Source organism: Gopherus flavomarginatus, chromosome 2 (assembly GCF_025201925.1).
Source record: "Gopherus flavomarginatus isolate rGopFla2 chromosome 2, rGopFla2.mat.asm, whole genome shotgun sequence".
In the NCBI taxonomy this organism is placed as follows: domain Eukaryota; kingdom Metazoa; phylum Chordata; order Testudines; family Testudinidae; genus Gopherus; species Gopherus flavomarginatus.
Window position 1 is genome coordinate 5,558,667 of NC_066618.1, and position 17,744 is coordinate 5,576,410.

Sequence of the window (17,744 nt, forward strand, 5' to 3'; positions counted from 1 at the left end):
TCACAACCACCTGAGAGGCAGGAGAGCTGGGGAACCAAGGCTCAGAGAGGCTAAGTGACATGCCCAAGGTCATACAGGAAGTCTGTGGCAGAGCAAGGTCTCAAACCCGGGTTTCTTGAGTTCCAGACTAGCACCCTAACCACCGTACCATCCTTCCCCTCTTGCAACATTCTGCTAACGTTTATGTCAGGGTAGACTCCAGCTCTTTCTCCCAGAGCAGTGTGGGCACTGCAGGTATTTAATGTCATTGCTAACGTGAGTGACGAATGCACAAGAGGTAACAGGAACTCTTACTGCTGTGACAGGCAATCTCCTGAAAGACTCTTGAAAACACAGTACGAAGCGTATGTATTACTGTGGGCCGGCACTGGATGCAACTTCTTTATGGGGGGAGGTTGGACAAAGATTGCAACCCCATGAAGTATCTTCAGCATCCATTGTTTTAAATGAACAGTTCTGTTTGATGGCATTGCTCTACTCTAGGGCAGGGAGGACTGCCACAGCTCCTCCAAGCAATGGGCGGGGGGGGGGGGGGTAACGAAGGCAAATCAGCCGGGTTGTACCCTCCCCCCAATCCCTCCAAAGAAATACCAACTTCTGGGGAAGCTTGCATATACTGGGTCAAACTAGATTCTCCAGAGACCAGCAGACAAAGGCAGGACTTCTGGTAAAGTGACTCTGGGACGGCTTTCTGATCCAACAGGCAGGACTTTGTCCAAGAGAGGAAGGCGGAGGGCAATCCGTCCTGGAAAGGGTTGGAAGGTCCTGAGTCCATGAGGCTGATAGGTGACCGCTGGTAAGCTTAGCTTGTGTTGGGGGGTGGTTCTGGATTGTTTTCCTTGTAATGCTTTCACTTCAAGAATAAATGTTCTTGCTGGGAATGTACAGGCGCTGGCAATACACTGTTTATAGTCTGTTCAGGGATATCCCAGTGTAGGCAGGGAACTGTGCAGCCTGGAAAACCCCTGCTCAGGAGGGAGGAAGACATGGGTCTCTACCAACCCCGGTGATGGCTGAGGAGCCGGGCGCCTAGAAGGGTACTCTTGCTAGACCATGAGAGGAAATACTGGTGCAATTGTCCTGATCTGCTACAGTAGCCACTTGTCAACACAAATTGTCGTTACTGAGGCGAGATCCTACAATAAAGGAACTCTGCACTTCCACAAAGCATACCATAGTAATGACTCAGTTGCCTAATTAATTTCAACTAGTCAAATAAAGCTGTGAGGCAACAGCCTTCAGTTCTTAAAGTTGTGTTTGTTGGCTGGCTGCTTTCCAAACTCCAGGGACCTATAATGGGTTTCCCGCTCGCACGAAAAGGAAGGAAAGGAGGCAGGTGGACACACCCCACTCCCCTCCACAAGCCCTACCTGTATAGCTGTTTCCGCTTCAGTCTCGTAGGCAGATCTGGCAAGCCTTCGGGCTCCTCGTTCAGACAGACCCAGGCATGGAAGGCAAAGCCGCTCCCAGGCCATTTCTGGATTGCCGGCACCATAATTCCAGCCATACTTGGCGTCAGGTCGAAGTACTGCAGCGCCCTCTCGGACCGGTCCTTCCTCGCCATGCCAGAGAGTGCCCGGATGACCAGCATGGTGTAAGGGTGGGGCCCCTTGCCAGGCTCAGTCCAGAGCAGCCTGATGAGCTGGCGGAGCTCCCCCGGCCGGATGGAGAGGCTGCCCAGCACCTGCAGAAGGTAGATGAGGTTTTCGGAGCACTTCCGGTCCAGCTCCTGCTCAGAGCCCAGAGTGTCCAGGAGGCAGCTGACCATCCCTGCCTTGACGCAGGTCACGCGGCTGGGCAGGGAGGCGTCACAGACGGTCTTCAGCCAGTCGGACAGGAACACCTGCAGGTCCCGCGACTTCAGCTCGGGGAGCCACGTGATGAGCATCAGCAGCGGCTGCTCGTTGCGGATGAGTCGGACGGGGAAGGCACTGTGGTCGCCTTCTACTGCCTGGTGAGACAGAAGCCACAGGGTGATGGCCCTCGGCCCAAGGGCGCACCAGCCACCTCCCCGCTGCCCTCCGATGGGGTCAGCGCCCAGCCTGCTCTGCGCTCAGCCCACGGACGGGCCACTGGGGTCAGTGGTTCTTGTGCTGCCGCAATGCATCATGGGGCATTCCAAATCACAGAGAACGCCATCCCACCATGCACAGCAGCATCCGTAGACGACTAGCGTCTCTGTATACTGGGAGCGCACAAGCTAAAGGGGAGGACATGTGACCACACTCCCCCCACGTGTCTCCCCTTCCCAGTGACCCGCCCCCCAGCCCAGGGCTGCAGCGCTCCCTGTCCCATGTTACCTGCGGTGGGGAGGGGGCTCTCAGTCCTCCTTTCCCTGTGCCTCCCCTGTGCACATTCGCAGGATGGAGCCGCTTCTGCATCCCAGACAGGCTCCCTTAGGCAGAAGCAGCTCCATCCCACTCCCCGCCCAGCTGCCAGGGAGAGGAAGGCAGAGCTCCTCTCCCTCCCTGCTCCTGGCATGCCAATCTAGGGGGGCACTTGACCCACTCATACTCCCCCATGCGTCGCCTCTGGCAGTGTCTATGCACGACTCCACACAGACTGGCAGATGCATCACACTAAGGCTCAGCTGACCGGGGTGGGGTGGGGAGGGGAGGTGAGAGGAGCATACGAAAGGGGCCCGGGCCAGCGGAGGAGAGGGGTGTGAGGCTCCCAGCAGGCCTAGCTCATCACAAGCTGTGGAAATAGCACCTTGCAATCCTAGACACCATCAGGGCACGTGAGCTGGTCCGCCCACAGGATGCATGTCACTGACGTACAGAGTGAGGTTTGCCTCGATCTGGAGGCTGGGCCACTGATAGAGGCTTATGAGCTAGCTACTGCTGCCCTGATCCTGGCAGGCTGGCTCAGGCATTAAAAGGCATGAGAGTTTAGATCCAGAGGCCCTGGGTTCAGTCCCTGCACCCGAGCCAACCAGGGGCATATCTGCACTGTAGAGGGAATTTGATTATGGATGAATTCCCCCTCCCACCCACTCTGTGCAGAAATATTTTATCAGCTGTTAGGATATAGACATTCGGGCCTGTCTGCAAAGGCCTATACTTTAAGAATTTAGGTGTATTCTTATCACTTATTTAGTTATAGAGATATAAAAGAAAGAATCAAAATCACTCTCTGTATGTGTAAGGGCCTTCTCTTACTGTGACAGTCTGAGGCCTGGTTCTCAGGCTAAGGCCTTCGGCTAAGCAGCAGACGCAGCCATACACTGGGAAGTGTCTGGTCACATCCTCACATTCCAAACTAGTCACATTGAAATAAGGTGCTATTGGGCTGTTAGGAATACAATCCCCTCCTGATATTCCTATCACCTCCAGAGAAAGTGAAGAGCCTAGAAGATGTAAAAGGAAACTTAGTTTGACAGCATCCTGTCTGGCAAGAACTCACTTATCAATAGCTGGGATGTAAAACCCTCATTTCTGCATTGTTCTGTCACTGTAGTCTCCAATTCTCCATTGTTTGCCTGTATACTCTCTCTTTGGTTCTGTGATTGTTTCTTTCTGCTGTGTAATTAATTTTGTTGGGTGTAAACAATGAAGGTGATGGGATATAATTGGCTAAATAATCATGTTACAATATGTTAGGATTGCTTAAATTTCAGTAAAATGATTGGTTAAGGTATAGCTGAGCAGAACTCAAGTTCTACTATATAGTCTGCAGTCAATCAGGAAGTAAGGGGGGAATGGGAGTGGGGGAACTGGGATCATGTTTTGCTAAGGGGGGAATGGGAACAGGGAATGGCAGCAGGGATGGCTCTGTGGTGTCAGAGCTGGGAAGGGGGATACTGAGGAAGGAAACTGGAATCGGGCTTGCTGAAAATTCACCCCAATAAACATTGAATGGTTTGTGCCTTCGGACTTCAGGTATTGTTGCTCTCTGTTCATGTGAGAGGGTGAAGGAATAAGGCCCCTAACATCAGCCAGTTAAGACTTCTGGACAAGACAGCACCTAGACATGCAGCCCGGGTGCCAGGCAAAGGAGCTGACGCCCCCAGAGTCCATCTGCAGCCTCTCCCTAGGTCAGTAAGAAGATCTGATCCGGAGCCAGGCTGTAAGCATGTATCTGTGCACGTAAGGGTGAGACACAAATCAGCCTCCTCTAGAAATGACATCACTCAGACGACAGGACCGAGGGGCTGCGAATGCCCCAGAACTGCACCTCTGGAGTCCTGAAGACACGGAAAAGGCTCTGCTGCTTGGCAGCTATATCCATTTCTTTATTATTCGCATGGCAATAGCACCAGGGCCCCAATCCTGGATCGGGGCCCCCGCCCAAACCTCTTCACTGCTGCACTCATGGTTTGCACGTGGAACGCTCTCAACGGCTCCCTGGCTGTCTTTTCCCATCAGACCCAGATCCTTATTAACATCACCCTTCATGCCCCATCCCCCTGTGCCACCCCTCCCCCCCCCGGCGTGCTTTAATTAGTCTGTTCCCAGCGCTGTGACGAAGCAGCTGCTTTTGAGGAAGCCAAGCGCTGCGGATGATGGTATCGCTTGAATGGACGTCAGAACTGCAGCTGAGGCCTCCCATAACTTGCAAATGGAGAAATAACCTTTCACGTTTCTAACACGAGAACTCTGCTGCCTTATCATTGTCAAGGCATCTCCCCCCAGCAAGGCTTTCTTCCTGCCCTTTGTATCGCCAACTGTCTTCAGCTGACAATTAAGGGAAGTGGCTCATTCTGTGAGCTCCCCCTCCTCTGGGACCTAGAGTAATTGGGTCTCTTCTGCAGAAGGCAGAGCAATCTTGACCCCGCTCTCTAGAGGGAAAGCCAAAAGGCTATGCCTGCCACGCTGCACCCAGAGACAAACCAACAGGTGGAACGGACGCCTCATTCGTATTCTTTTGATTGTATTGGTGCCCTTTGCTCATGTCTAGGGCCCTACCAAATTCACAGTCCATTTTTTACGGTCATAGGATTTTAAAAATCAAATTTCTTGATTTCAACTATTGAAATCTGAAATGTCACGGTGTTGTAATTGTAGTGTCTGACCCAAAAAGGAGTTGGGGGTGGGGTTGCAAAGTTATTGGTGTTGCGGAATCGCGGTACTGCTACCCTTACTTCTGCACTGCTGCTGGCGATGGCGCTGCCTTCCGAGCTGGGCAGCTGGAGAGCAGCAGCTGCTGGCTGAGGGCCCAGCTCTGAAGGCAGAGCCAATGCCAGCAGCAGTGCAGAAGTAAGGACAGCAGGGTATGGTATCGCTACCCTTACTTCTGCACTGCTGCCTGCAGAGCTGGGCCCTCAGTCAGCAGCCGCCACCCTCCTGCTGCTCAACTCTGAGGCAGCAGCACAGAAGGGTGGCATGATATGGTATTGTCATGCTTGCTTCTACACTGCTGCTGGCGGGGCGCTGCCTTCAGAGCTGGATGCCTGGCCAACATCTGCCTCTCTTAGGGTGACCAGATGTCCTGATTTTATAGGGACAGTCCCGATTTTTGGGTCTTTTCCTTATATAGACTCCTATTACCCCCTGTCCCAATTTTCGTATTTGCTGTCTGGTCACCCTAGCCTCTCTCCAGCCACCCAGCTCTGAAGGCAGCGCAGAAGTACGGGTGGCAATACCGCAATCCCCTAAAATAACCTTGCGACTCCCCTGCAACTCCCTTTTGGGTCAGGACCCCCAATTTGAGAAGCACTGGACTCCCCCATGAAATCTGTATAGTACAGGGAAAAAGCACACAAAAGACCAGATTTCATGATCTCTGATGGGTTTTTCATGGCTGTGAATTTGGTAAGGCCCTACTCATGCTGCAGGGAGCAATACCATCTCACGGACATGGCTCGGGGCTAGGAGACAGGAGATGGGCTCTATTCCCAAGTCTTACAGATGTGCTGTGCCATCTTGGGGCAGCTCCAGGTCCATTAATGGGTATAACTATTCTTAGCTGCCTTTGACCTCTACTTGTCTGACGCTGAAGCATGACAACTCTGCAGCTGGCCGGATCGTTTCCAGCTCGGGCGGACACACGCACACGTAGCTTTTGTTCAGCTCGCGGGCTAACAACATGAGCGTCGCTGCGGCAGCGTGGGTGGCAGGATACGTATCTAGGATCCCAGGCAGGATCTTGCTAGGGGCAGCTAGCCCAACCCGCCAGGACTACACTTCTGTCTTTAGTGCACTAGCTTGCAGAAAGCTAGCTGGGTACGTCCGTCTGAGATGGAACTCACACCTGCAGTTCAAACGTAGCCATACTCTCTGGCAGAGTCCGGCCCAGGGCCTGCGAACACATCTAAACCCGCTCGGAGAAGAGCTCCCAGGCACACGGGCATGATTTCTGTCCTACGCCGCCTTGGCTCCAGGGCATGCTGGAAACGAGGGAGCTGCCTAATTCAATGGAACTTGGGCACAGGGCTCCCTGCACTTGTGGTTTTAAAACCGGGCCCATGGCATTCACGGGAAAGAGCTTTTCCACGTGGCGATCCAGACCGAGGATTCCTGACGCACTACACAATGGTGTGTTTGTTGTGAGTTTCACTCTCTATCGTGCCCTCGATCTTCAGTGCGAGGACACAGCTGCAGTTACTCACCTAGATGGTTTAGCGCACAAGGCAGGGATGGAGGGTGGTATTGGCACGAGTACAAAACAAACCACAGGTCAGCAAATATGGCATTGCCCTCGCATGGGTCCAATTCCCACCTGGCTCCAAGGCTAGGGGGGGGCTTGCATAGGACAGGCTATAAAAGGTCAGGACCATGAAATCACCACCACTGTACTGGGAGTGAAGAGGGACCAGCAAAGGACCACGCTCAGTAAGGAAGGAGAACAGGTGCATTTTATTACTGCACTGGTCTGCCCATAAGAAAGCAGATGGGCTGTAAAACCCATGCGTCGCCCCCACTGTCCAGCAGTCCTGCTTCAGCAATAGCCTTGGGTAAGTCACCAGCAATGGGGATTGAACTTAGGCCCTTGACTCTAAAACTATCAGCCTCTACGGGCTGAGGCAAAGGGCCAGGCTGAGGCAGTACCAGATTCAAGCTTCCAGCCATAGCCTGGCCAAACAGCAGTGTTGTAAGCACCCTCAGCCCTGCCAATCCCGTTTGGGGAATGGGACGCTTGGGACCGGGCATTGCAAAGCCATGAGCCGCCCTGCGGCAGAGCTCCGCACTTACCATGTTCAGGAGCTCCTCAAGCAGGCGGGCGGTGGGTTGGCTCTGGCACCTGAGAACTTCGTACAAGTGGGAGTAGCCGATCCTTTCTTTGAACACCTCCTGGAAGCAAGACATGTATCCACGATAAGTGCACGCCATGGCTCCATACACCCAAGCACAGGGCAGGGGTGATGGACAGGGCATGGAACCGGAACCCATTCGAAATGGTATTTTTACTTGAACTGGAACCAAATTAAAACCATAAGTTTGTCCTATCTAGAACCTGAACTGAAAAAAATTTGGGGTTATCAGTTAAAATAAAGGGGCTGCCTTTTTTTACGATCGATTTATTAAAAAAAAAAAGAAAAAGAAGAAGATTGATCTTATTGTCATTATTAACCAACAGGCCTGTGCCAACTCCCAGAAAGGCCTTGCCCCTCTATAATGAGATGAAAATGCGAGAAGTAGACGACCAGCCCATAAGAGAAGGGAAGGAGAGGAGAAGCCTGGGGAGCTGCCTGCACACGACACGTTGCTATGTAAAAGGCCTGCTCTCGGGTCCCCTCATGCCTCCTCCCACCTGCCCCAGCACCTGGGGCAGCTCCTCCCTCCAGTCACCCCACTTGAGGCAGGGCCCAGGCTCCAAACTCAGATTTATTCCTTCACTGCAGAGGTCCAAGATGAAAGAGCAAGTATCAGCAGAGGCTGTTTTAGTTTCCCCAAAATAATCCTGTTGATTTGACAATGCAAAAAAACCACCAGGAAAACTCATGTAAAGTTAAAAACAATAAATGGTCAAAAAAAAAATCAAAAGATTTTCACTTAAGTTTCAACTCGCTTTTTTCAAATGTTCAAATCAAATTCCAGTCAGAGTGGAAGTACCAGTTCAAATTGGTCACCGTTATCATTTTTCGGCGGCACATTGAATACAACCAAACCTGAACTGAGCCAAACCGAACCCAGGTCTGACTCCGTGGTAATGGAACTAGAACAAGAGTTAAAAAACAGCCGCCCGGTACGATTTGTTCAAAACCACTCAGGAAGGGTACGTCTCCACGGCACACTCATGGTGGCATGGAGCACACATATAGCCGTGTTGAGGAGTGTGCAGCCTAAACAGCATGACTTAGGCAAGTAGGGTACAGACTCACCAGAACTGTAGGTACCCTACATGGTTCTCTATGCACTCAAACGGTGACTCCCCCATTTACACTTTTTTCCTTTTTAAAGCAGTGTAGTGTCCTGCTGCCGGAGCCTTTCCCCATTGCCTGTCCCCCTTAGAGCCTTTCACTGCCCTGTGTAGCTACACACTGCAGCATGCACACAGCCTGCTTTTCACTGCAGTATGTAGCTGTATGGACCCTACTACCGCTGCCACCAGTGTAGACAAGGCCTAGGAGACCACTGAATCATGTGGTGACTCTTCACTGAGCTCTCAAGTCCGATCCTAGGGTCTCATCCTACAGATGCTTCTTACCAGGTGCGGTGCTGCTGAAGCACCAGTCGGCCCAAACTCCCAGAGAGCAGACTACAGACACAGAAGCCTGTGTTTATTCCTGGCCAGTTTATCCCCATTCATTCTGTTCTTTAGTTCATACAGCTCTTCTCCATCCCAGAGTACTGAAATCACTCGAGGCAAGCAGCCAGAACCAATGGCAAGGCCGTGAAAGTTCAAGACACAGCAGATGTTTTCGTTCCCGGACTCAACTTCCACGGCAGAGTGGTTTGGTTGGTTTCAATTGAAACCAACCAAACTGACCCTTCCACATTTGTCTTGCCACCTTCACTGGGCAGAGTACCTGACTTTGCCCGGATTCTCAGTAATGGCAAGGTGAATATCCACAGACTAGGACACTGCCCTTCAACCTACACGACATGGACTAGCACGGCCTATCCTACAGGACAAAAAGAAACCCAGCCACACCTCACGGTTGGAGCTCTCCTTTGGATCTCATCTCCCCCAGTATACTCCATTGGTCACACTCCTAGACCCTGCAGATGCCCTTTGGAAGTAGACTAGGTTTAGATTCCAGTGTGTTCTCCCTCATGATTGTTACTGTTAATAAAACTTAGCTCTTCTCATTCACCAATCTCAAAAGTGCTTGACAAAGGAAGTCAGTGTCATTATGCCCAATTTACAGATGGGAAAAACTGAGGCATAGACAGGGGATTTGGCTTGGTCAAGATCACCCAACAGGCCAGTGACAAAGCCAGGATCCGAACTCAGGTCTCTCAAGTCTTAGTCCAGTATGCGCTATCCAATTGGCAACACTACCTCCCCTTCCACCTACACGTTTCATCCCACTCCCCCACCCTTACAACCAAGCAGAACCCCAAAGGGGGGTCAGCCTTCTCGCTTCTTACCTTGGCCGACGGCGAATTTCTCATGATGGAGGTGAGCACACTGATGGCATGAACTGTGATAGCGTCGGAACTGCTGTCGAACACCTAAAGACAGGGGAGAAAGCGAGTGACGATCATGTGGCGACCCTGGCCTATTAAAATCCACTGGGCTGGCAGGCCGATCCCCCCCTGTTTTCACAGTTCCTCCCACGGCCATACCGCGACACAAGTCAAGCCCTGAACTACAAGGTCACACCAGGGGCTTCTGAGCAGAGAAGAGCTTCAAGTTGGGTCAGGTCAAGTCAGCAGCCGCAGGGCTGATAAGCACACTCATGTACCGGTGCGAGATCCGAGCGCAGACCCTCTAAGTCGCTGACAGCCTGAGCAGCCGCAGTTCTCACAGGAGCTGCGGCTGCTCGGCACCTCAGAGAAATCAGAACGCGAACCAGTCAGTCACTGGCCAACAGGGAGCGGCCAGGATTCTTCTTTCTTTACATCATGTCAGTGATGGGGAGAAACTATGAGTTCACTCAGCCTCATCTCTGAGCAAACCTGCCTGGCCACAGGCAGTTGGGACAATCCTAGTTCTGCAGATGCCAAACCTTTCACCCCTACTTACCCAGAGCCACCAAAGGAGCTAGGGACTACAGGACGCCTAGGATTAGATAGGAGAGAGATCCATACAGTTCCACAGCTATACCTGACCTACAGGAAGGAAGGGTCTCTTATCCACCATCCCTTCCTGAACCCCAGGGACAAGATTTTCCTTAGCAGGCAGGATTTACGGGGAGCATGCTAGTTATTTGAGATAACGCCTCCCCCCAAAACTTTGGGAGAATCCACACTCCAGTTGTAGGGCTCAGATCCACCTGTTTAATATTAAAACTCTGCAGGTCTCCTTGAGGGACCACCCGGCAACGCTCTCCTTGTAAGCAGATACCTGGTGGTTACAGGAGACGACTACAAGGTAGCGGGGTTGTTCCGTGCCCCCTGCCTTCATCTGCTGCTTTACCTTGCAAAGAAATTCAGTCCAACCGGGCCTTGCCCCTCAGGGCAGATCCATTCTCCCTGGGGTTGTTAAAGGCCCCTAGGGGGATAGGATGATGGAGGATTGTTACCCAGTAGGGGAGGGGAAGCAAGAGGGAATGGAACTGTCTTTAATCCAGCCTCTGTTGTGATCCTGAGACCCCTTTGGGGGCTGGAGAGATTCCGGGGGCTATTCCCAGGTTGGGTCCTTTCCCCTACAGGGATAGCTAAAGAGTGAAGTGCGGTCTGAGAAAGACGCACAGAATCCCCAAGAGGAAACATCCAGTGGACAGAAGGAGCAGGGCCCTTCCAGACAGAGCGCAGGACATCCCTGGATGATGCCCAGCAGAGCCAGAGGGGGGGCGGCAGGAACAGGGGTAGATGGCGGTGCACGAAGCTGCTGCCTCCAGGAGCACAGATAGTTCCTGTCATCGGCCACCACCACTCGGGAAGAGGACGAGCCAGACATCGGGGATTTCCTGCACCCGCTGCCATTAGCGGGGCTTTGACGTCAGTGGGGGCAGGATCCCAGCCACTGGCCAGCTGAGGAAGGGGAGTGGTTCTTTGTGGAAAACGCCACCACCGCTCGCAGGTCAGCCCTTGAAGGGACGTTTGTGCCCCGGGAGCCGAGGCCTAGGACTGCTGGAGCCTCCAGGGCATTTGAGAAGGGAGCTGTCGGAGGCACAAGGCTCCACGTGGGAGCGAGGGGGAAAACGCCACCTCCACATCCTGGGCTCGGCTTTCCCTTTTCTCCACGCCCTGAGACCCCGCCCCCACCCGTCCTGTGGAAAACAGCCAGCCCCCAGCGAACGCTGAGACATGCTCCCCGGCTTTCAGCCTCCTGGCCCAATGCTCCATTGTGTCGCCACGTTTATCTAGGCTTTAAGACCCCAGCTCAACCTGGAAGAGTGTGCGGGGGAGGGGAGATCCTCTATTAATTTTCCCTTCTGGCCAAGTGACAGGATATTTCTGGTAAGAAAGAGGGAGACTGGGCCCATTCCAGGAGTCTAATCTTTTGGACTGGCAGCTTTTTCTGTCCCTGCAATAGCCAGGGCCACTCGAGATGCATCTCCCAGTGACCTGTAAAATAAAGAGGTGCAGCCAAGCAGCAGAGCTTACGGCTCCCATCTCAGAGCCGGAAGGGATCCCCCTCCTCTGAAATGCAGTGGCAAGGGGAGTCATCATGCCTTGCATGCAAACCGAGGCTGGGCTGCAGAAGCGTCACTGAGAAACAGTGCAGGAAGCGGTACTGTCGGGCCACCAAGCCGCAGCAGCTGGAGGCAGCTCTGTTCAAGGGCACACAGGGCTTGGAGGGAAGGAGCTGGCAGCGGAAAGGCGGCTGGTGATGGGAAGGGTCTGAAGCAAAGACAAGATCCTACCCAAAACAGGAGACGCTGATCGAGTGAATCAGTGAGGGGTTCCCCCGGCCTGTTCATCCAACCTGGGTCATTACCCCACAGGCCACCCTCTTCAGGGTCTCAAACACTTTCGCTCAGCTCACGCCCAAGGAGGGTTCTGCAGACCTCGAGCGGCCCAGAGGACCAGTGGCATAAACAGATCAAGAGGTCACCAGGCTAGCTGGTTAGGGCTTGTCCCCATCCTGTCCCTGAAGCATGCGAAGGTGGAGGAGAAAGAGGGTTAGCCTGAGAGAACGCCTTTTCTGTTGAGCTGTACAAGCTCAGCAAGGGTTTCTCTGCGCGCACACACACCTCTCTCCCCGTCCCCCAGAGCCCCCAGTCCAATCCCCGGGGAAAGCCACAAAACCCGCTCCCAAGATGCGCATGCATGTTGCAAACATGGGAGAGGTATAAAGCCAACCGACAAGCTTTCCTGCAGTTGCCAGCAAGGAGTCTGGAGGGAGGGAAGGAGAGGGAACATTTTATGGCTCCCTTGGTTTTCTGTAATTAAATTGTATTGTGAGCCACCAGCTGTTAATACTTCTCAGCTGTTCCATCTGGCCAGGCCTGCCTTCCTTTGTTAGGAGATTATCTTTGCTCCCTTCCTCCGGAGGGACAGTCTAAGTGGCTTCTCCAGGAAGTTGCTGCTCAATTTCCAAGGCAGCTGAGCTGCGCCAGAAGAGCCTGTCTGCCCAGGCACAGCCCCCGGCTTCTGAAAACCTCTCTCTGTTCCCTAGCTACCAAGCTGATACGGAAGGGGGAAATGGGAATGCAGGTCAGAGCCTCCCAACCGGAGGGGAGGCTCCATCTACTGCTGAAAAAAAATCCATTTCAAATCTCGCCAGGCTGGGAATTCAGGAACAAGGTCAGGGCGTGTGTGGTGTGTGTGGAGACGCCGTTTATAAGCACAGGATGCAGGAGAATTACTCCTGGCTGTTCATGCAACAGGGCCCTTAGAACTAGAAGGGGACAGAGACACCACCGCCATCACTCAATAGCCTCACTGGGGGGGCTACCCAAAACGCTTAGGGGCAACTGGAGTTAACTGCCAGCGCTACACTGATTTCAATGGAGAGACACCTGTTCACACCAGCTGAGGCTCTGGCACGTGCTCTGGATTGTTTCTCCTGAACAGCGGTGCCCCAAGCGTCCGGGTTTCAAGGGAGGAAGGACAGAGTTCATTACAGGTCTGCTTGGTGTCGACCAACAACAGGGCATTTTTCAATGCCCAATATTAATGTCGTGCCCTTTCCTCTCCAGCGCATGCCTGCTCAGTTGCCCTATCATACTTAAGGGGATTTTTGGGGTGCAGGGGGCAGCAACGGAAGGATTTTAGAAGACGTCCAGTTTGACATAAGATTTGGAAAGGGCATATTCAATGCAAAGGTGGATTATACGGGCCCAATCCTGGGTCCTCAGCGCCTCTCACGGCAGCACCGCACGCCCGTCCACTCCCACGGAAATCATTGGCATTTGAGGCTGCTTGGCACCTTACAGGACTGGGCCCAGCCCTCCTGACAACACTGCTTGGAAATCTACTCCCAGCAGGGCCCTGGGGTTCCTGGCTAATGGCGTAGGATGGAACCAACCGGTGGCTCTGTTTATAACAGTGCGCTGGGCCAGTCTCCCGGCCAGTAACCTGATGGGCTTTGGTTACTTCCGATATTCCCTTTCTAAGCTTGCCTTCCTGCTCCCTGGTTGCCACGTACGTGGAAGGCTGAGAAGCAAGTAACAGCGAGCCAGTGCCGGGCGGCTCTCTTGGATCCCGGACGGATTCAGAGCGACGGACGTGAGACTAGCGCGACACGTGCGCGCGCGCGCACACACACACACACGATTGGTGCAGGCTCATTCCCAAAGTGCCATCACCTTGCACAAACCAGGGATGTCAGCGCCAGGGACATCCAAATGGAACGGTGGATTTCCCCCGTCCCCACCCATATTTTAGCCTCTGAATCCATCCTCTGTCTTGAAGAGAGACAGCGGAAGAGAGCAGGGTAAGGACCTGCTCCAACATGATGCCCTGGAAATCGTCTGCTGCTTCCCTTTCCCAGGCTCTGGGGCACCCCAGCTCCTTTCCTAGGATATTACACCCAGGAAAGTTGCCAAGAGCGGGTTCAAAGAGCCTCGAAAAGCCAGGTGAGGTGGCTGGGTTATTTCTCATCTAATCACAGGGTACAGGAGACCTGCCTTGGGCACAAGACTATGGCAGGGGCCAGTTGTGCTCTGCCGCCAGAGCTTAAAATCCACCCTGGCTCCCAAGGCAGGCACCGAAGGGCCGGCAGGACGGGGAAGGGGCAGGATGGCCTGGCGGGGAAGGCACTGGACTGGGACCCAGGAGATGTGGTCAGATTGGCAGTGAGGTTGGGGAAGGATGGAGTGCAGGGCACCCACTGGGTTTCTCTGCCTTTGCAGGGACATTGGGCACTAGTACACTTTGGTCCCTGATAGTCTGTGCTTGGGGCCCATCATAGTCGAGTCTCCTGCAGGCTGTGACCCTTCGATCTCAGCTCAGTTTCGGCTGGGCATGCTAATGGGAGCGGCCTGTGTCATACGAGAGGCCAGAGCAGATGATCGGGGGAGGGGGGACGCCCTTCTGGCCTTGAACTTTGTGACTCTGACTCTAGGACTCCATGCAGCACTCTGCCTCAGTTTCCCCATCTGTAAAAGTGGGAGGAGAATACCTGCCTGTCTCTCGCTCCTAGGGCTGTTGGGAGGGACTATGGTACTATGAGTAGAGTGCATCCATAACTGTCAGCTCTGCTCAGAGATCCAGTCCCTGTCTGTGTGAAGGCAAAATAAATTTTAGCAGGGGCAGATGAAGGGTGAGGTTGTGTGGTTTAGACAGGGGCCTGCCAGGCACCCACCTCACTCCACTGCCAGCCCCGGGGCTTTGCCTCAGTTTCCCCATCAGGGCCAAGCCCTTGGGGACAGAAAGCACCAAGCAAGGATAAAATCTCACCCTCCATTCAGGATGCGCAACCCCCATCCAAGCCAACAGGAGCTGGGCCGACTCAGGTCTTATTTCCTTCCCCTTCTCTAGCTGGACGGTGCAGGGTGAACTTGCCTGACTGGGCACAGAGCCACAGGCAAAAGCGTGGTGTCCCCCCACCCCAGGCTTCATGGTGCTACTGACATCACCTGGTTTGTTGCAGCGGAAAATAAATTAACGAAAGCAGCCACAGCCTGAGCATTGCCCTGGCCACCACCAGTGACGTGCAATACCTTCTGGACATCGCTCTCGGTCAGTAAGCGTGCGGCGAGCTCACTCCCCGTCTCGTCCGCTTTACGCGCCCCGCTCACGTAGAGCTGTCGAAAAGGTGGTCAGAAAAGCTTACGTCAGCCACAGGGAAAGACAGAGAGAGGGTTAAGCACACGACGGACGGGCGCACCTAGGAGGAACCAGCTGGGCTTCAAACTGCGCTGCATCATCGCTGGGATACCGCTCCAACCTGGATGCCCTCCCCAGAGCCAGAGGGTGCAGGGATCTCAGACAGGGTCCAGGGGAGAGATACTGGCCCCCACAGGCCCTGGATCAGGTTCTAAACTATGGCCTGCAGCCTGCCTCTGACATATGCTTTATGAAGTCTTGCCTCTGCTGCCTCAAATCAGCTGGCATTTCTCCTGTGCACTAACTTTAAATGGTAGGGTAGAGCATGGCGGGGTGGGGGAAACAAGGCAGATCCTGAAATCTTAATGCTGTAAGCGGATTGTAAAACAGCCTGATAGCAATTGCTCCAATGGAGCTTCCCCTCCAGGTCACTGACCCAAAGGTCACCTGGGGAAGCAGCGATCGAGGAACCCCCGCTGTTTAGTGGCATCTATGAAGCGAGTTTGGGGGGAATCTCAATCCAGCTCCTGTTGAGCTGCCACGCACAGCACAGAGACCACCACCGGCAGCTTTGCCGTCAGTCTCTACGGAGCGGGCCAGAGACAAGGCACACGGACGGGGCAGTATGTGCATGGGGAAGGCTGCATTCTTCCAGCCTTGGCTGCAGGGATAATACAAGGCTCCTCAATTTAAGGCTTCAGTCTGGCCCCATCGACCAGCCTGAGTCAATTTGCTTTCAAGAACCGGATTGTCACTGTCTTCTCCGGCTCTTCTCAGGATGGCAAGACGGGGCAGAAACCAGCGAGGATCAGAGGAATCGGAATGCCTTGTAAAAAGAAAGTCTCAAGCACACTTGCTCTGTGCCAGGTTCCAGGGCTCGGTCTCTGTTCTAGCTTTTAGGGGGGCGGAGGAAGGAAAGCTGGTCTCATCTGGGGAGCGAAGATCAGGACACAGGAAAAACAGGCCCTTCTCTGAACTATCAGCAACCAGGTCACACCAGCACAATGCTGGAGCCATGCCACTGCCATCAGCACTGTTACTCTCGGCGTGACAGCGTAACTGAGCTCCAGATCCATCGCCGCGTGCCTGGAGAGGGGCTGCTCTCTGAAACCATCTCAGGACACAGAGTCACTGAGCAGTGTTGTGAACATGCTTATGGGCAGCAGGCCAAGCAGCTTCAACATAGATTATTCCATGGCTAACGTGAGGCCAGACCCAGGTGATGCCGGCTACGCGAACGAAACACTGACTCTTCAGGATTGGGCCCTCGTGCAATGCAAAATCGGAAAGCATCACATGGCTATGTGCACAGATGATTTCCAGTTACCCTGCAGAGTAGACCTTAGGTGCAGGCTCCCTCTGCTATCAGCCATTGCTCCCCTAATCTCAGAGTAGCTGTCACTCCCCCTGCATTGTGGGGCTTTCTGGAAGGGTATCACTTGGAGGTTTCAGTCTTAACGCACCGCCAATGTATTAAAATACCATCAGGCATGGTGCTGAGTCACCTATGCAGCCTGTCTTTCCCACAACCCCTGGGATCTCACTTCATGCTGATAACACCCTGGAAAGATGGGGAATTGCTGGCCTCTACAATCAGCTACGTCCCAAGATGGGGTCTGGAGGACCAGCAGGCACAGCCTTTGCACAGATGGCATCATTTCACAAATACAAACGGCAATGGCCCACACAGCCCTAGGCAGACATTGCAAAGGGAGACATGCAGACTGCCTGGGAGAGCCAGACGTCCATATCTGCCTCTCACCTCCGAGGCCATGTCCTAGGATGCTGGAGAACCAAGGCCAGGTCCCTCCCCTGGGGAGACCTTTACACGGTCTAATGGATCTCCCCATTAGGAGACTTGCCCCGCAACTCCATTTGAGATTTACCTTTGCTCTAGGGCTGTCAAGTGATTAAAAAAATTAATTGCGATTAATCGTGCTGTTAAACAATAGAATATCATTTATTTAAAACCTTTTTGGATGTTTGCTACATTTTCAAATATATTATTTTCAATTACAACACAGAATACAAAGTGTACAGTGCTCACTTCGCATTTATTTTTTATTACAAATATTTGCACTGTAAAAAACAAAAAAATGTATTTTTCAATTCACCTCATACAAGTACTGTAGTGCCATTTCTTTACCATGAAACTTGAACTTATAAATGTAGAATTACATTAAAAAATGGATTAAAAAATAAAATAATATAAAGCTTTAGAGCTTACAAGTTCATTCAGTCCTTCTCAGTCAGCCAATCACTCAAACAAGGCTGGTTACAACTTGCAGAAAATAATGCTGCCTGCTTCTTGTTTACAATGTCACTGAAAGTAAGAACAGGCATTCGCATGGCACTGTTGTAAGCTGTCATTGCAAGCTATTTACAGGCCAGATGCACTCTAGAATCATATGTCCCTTTCATGCTTCAACCACCATTCCAGAGGACGTGTCCATGCTGATGGTGGGCTCTGTTTGACAACAATCCGAAGCAGTGCGGACCGAGGCATGTTCATTTTCATCATCTGAGTCATATGGC

At 52.9% G+C, this 17,744-nt stretch overlaps 1 protein-coding gene across 8 annotated transcripts in view; it reads right to left on the reverse strand.

Moving 5' to 3' along the window:
* NBEAL2 (neurobeachin like 2) overlaps positions 1-17,744 on the reverse strand; it is a 198,360-nt gene that overhangs the window by 58,718 nt on the left and 121,898 nt on the right. For 5 of the 8 annotated variants that reach the window (XM_050942372.1, XM_050942371.1, XM_050942374.1 and 2 more), the window contains exons 10-13: positions 15,104-15,187; positions 9,477-9,560; positions 7,134-7,232; positions 1,371-1,951 (exon numbers count right to left, since the gene is read on the reverse strand). In XM_050942372.1, the coding sequence (XP_050798329.1) occupies positions 1,371-1,951; positions 7,134-7,232; positions 9,477-9,560; positions 15,104-15,187 (848 nt within the window). Of the gene's footprint in view, positions 1-1,370; positions 1,952-7,133; positions 7,233-9,476; positions 9,561-14,840; positions 14,914-15,103; positions 15,188-17,744 lie in introns of those variants that run through there. The other 3 variants (XM_050942379.1, XM_050942375.1, XM_050942378.1) reach the window with 2 other exon arrangements.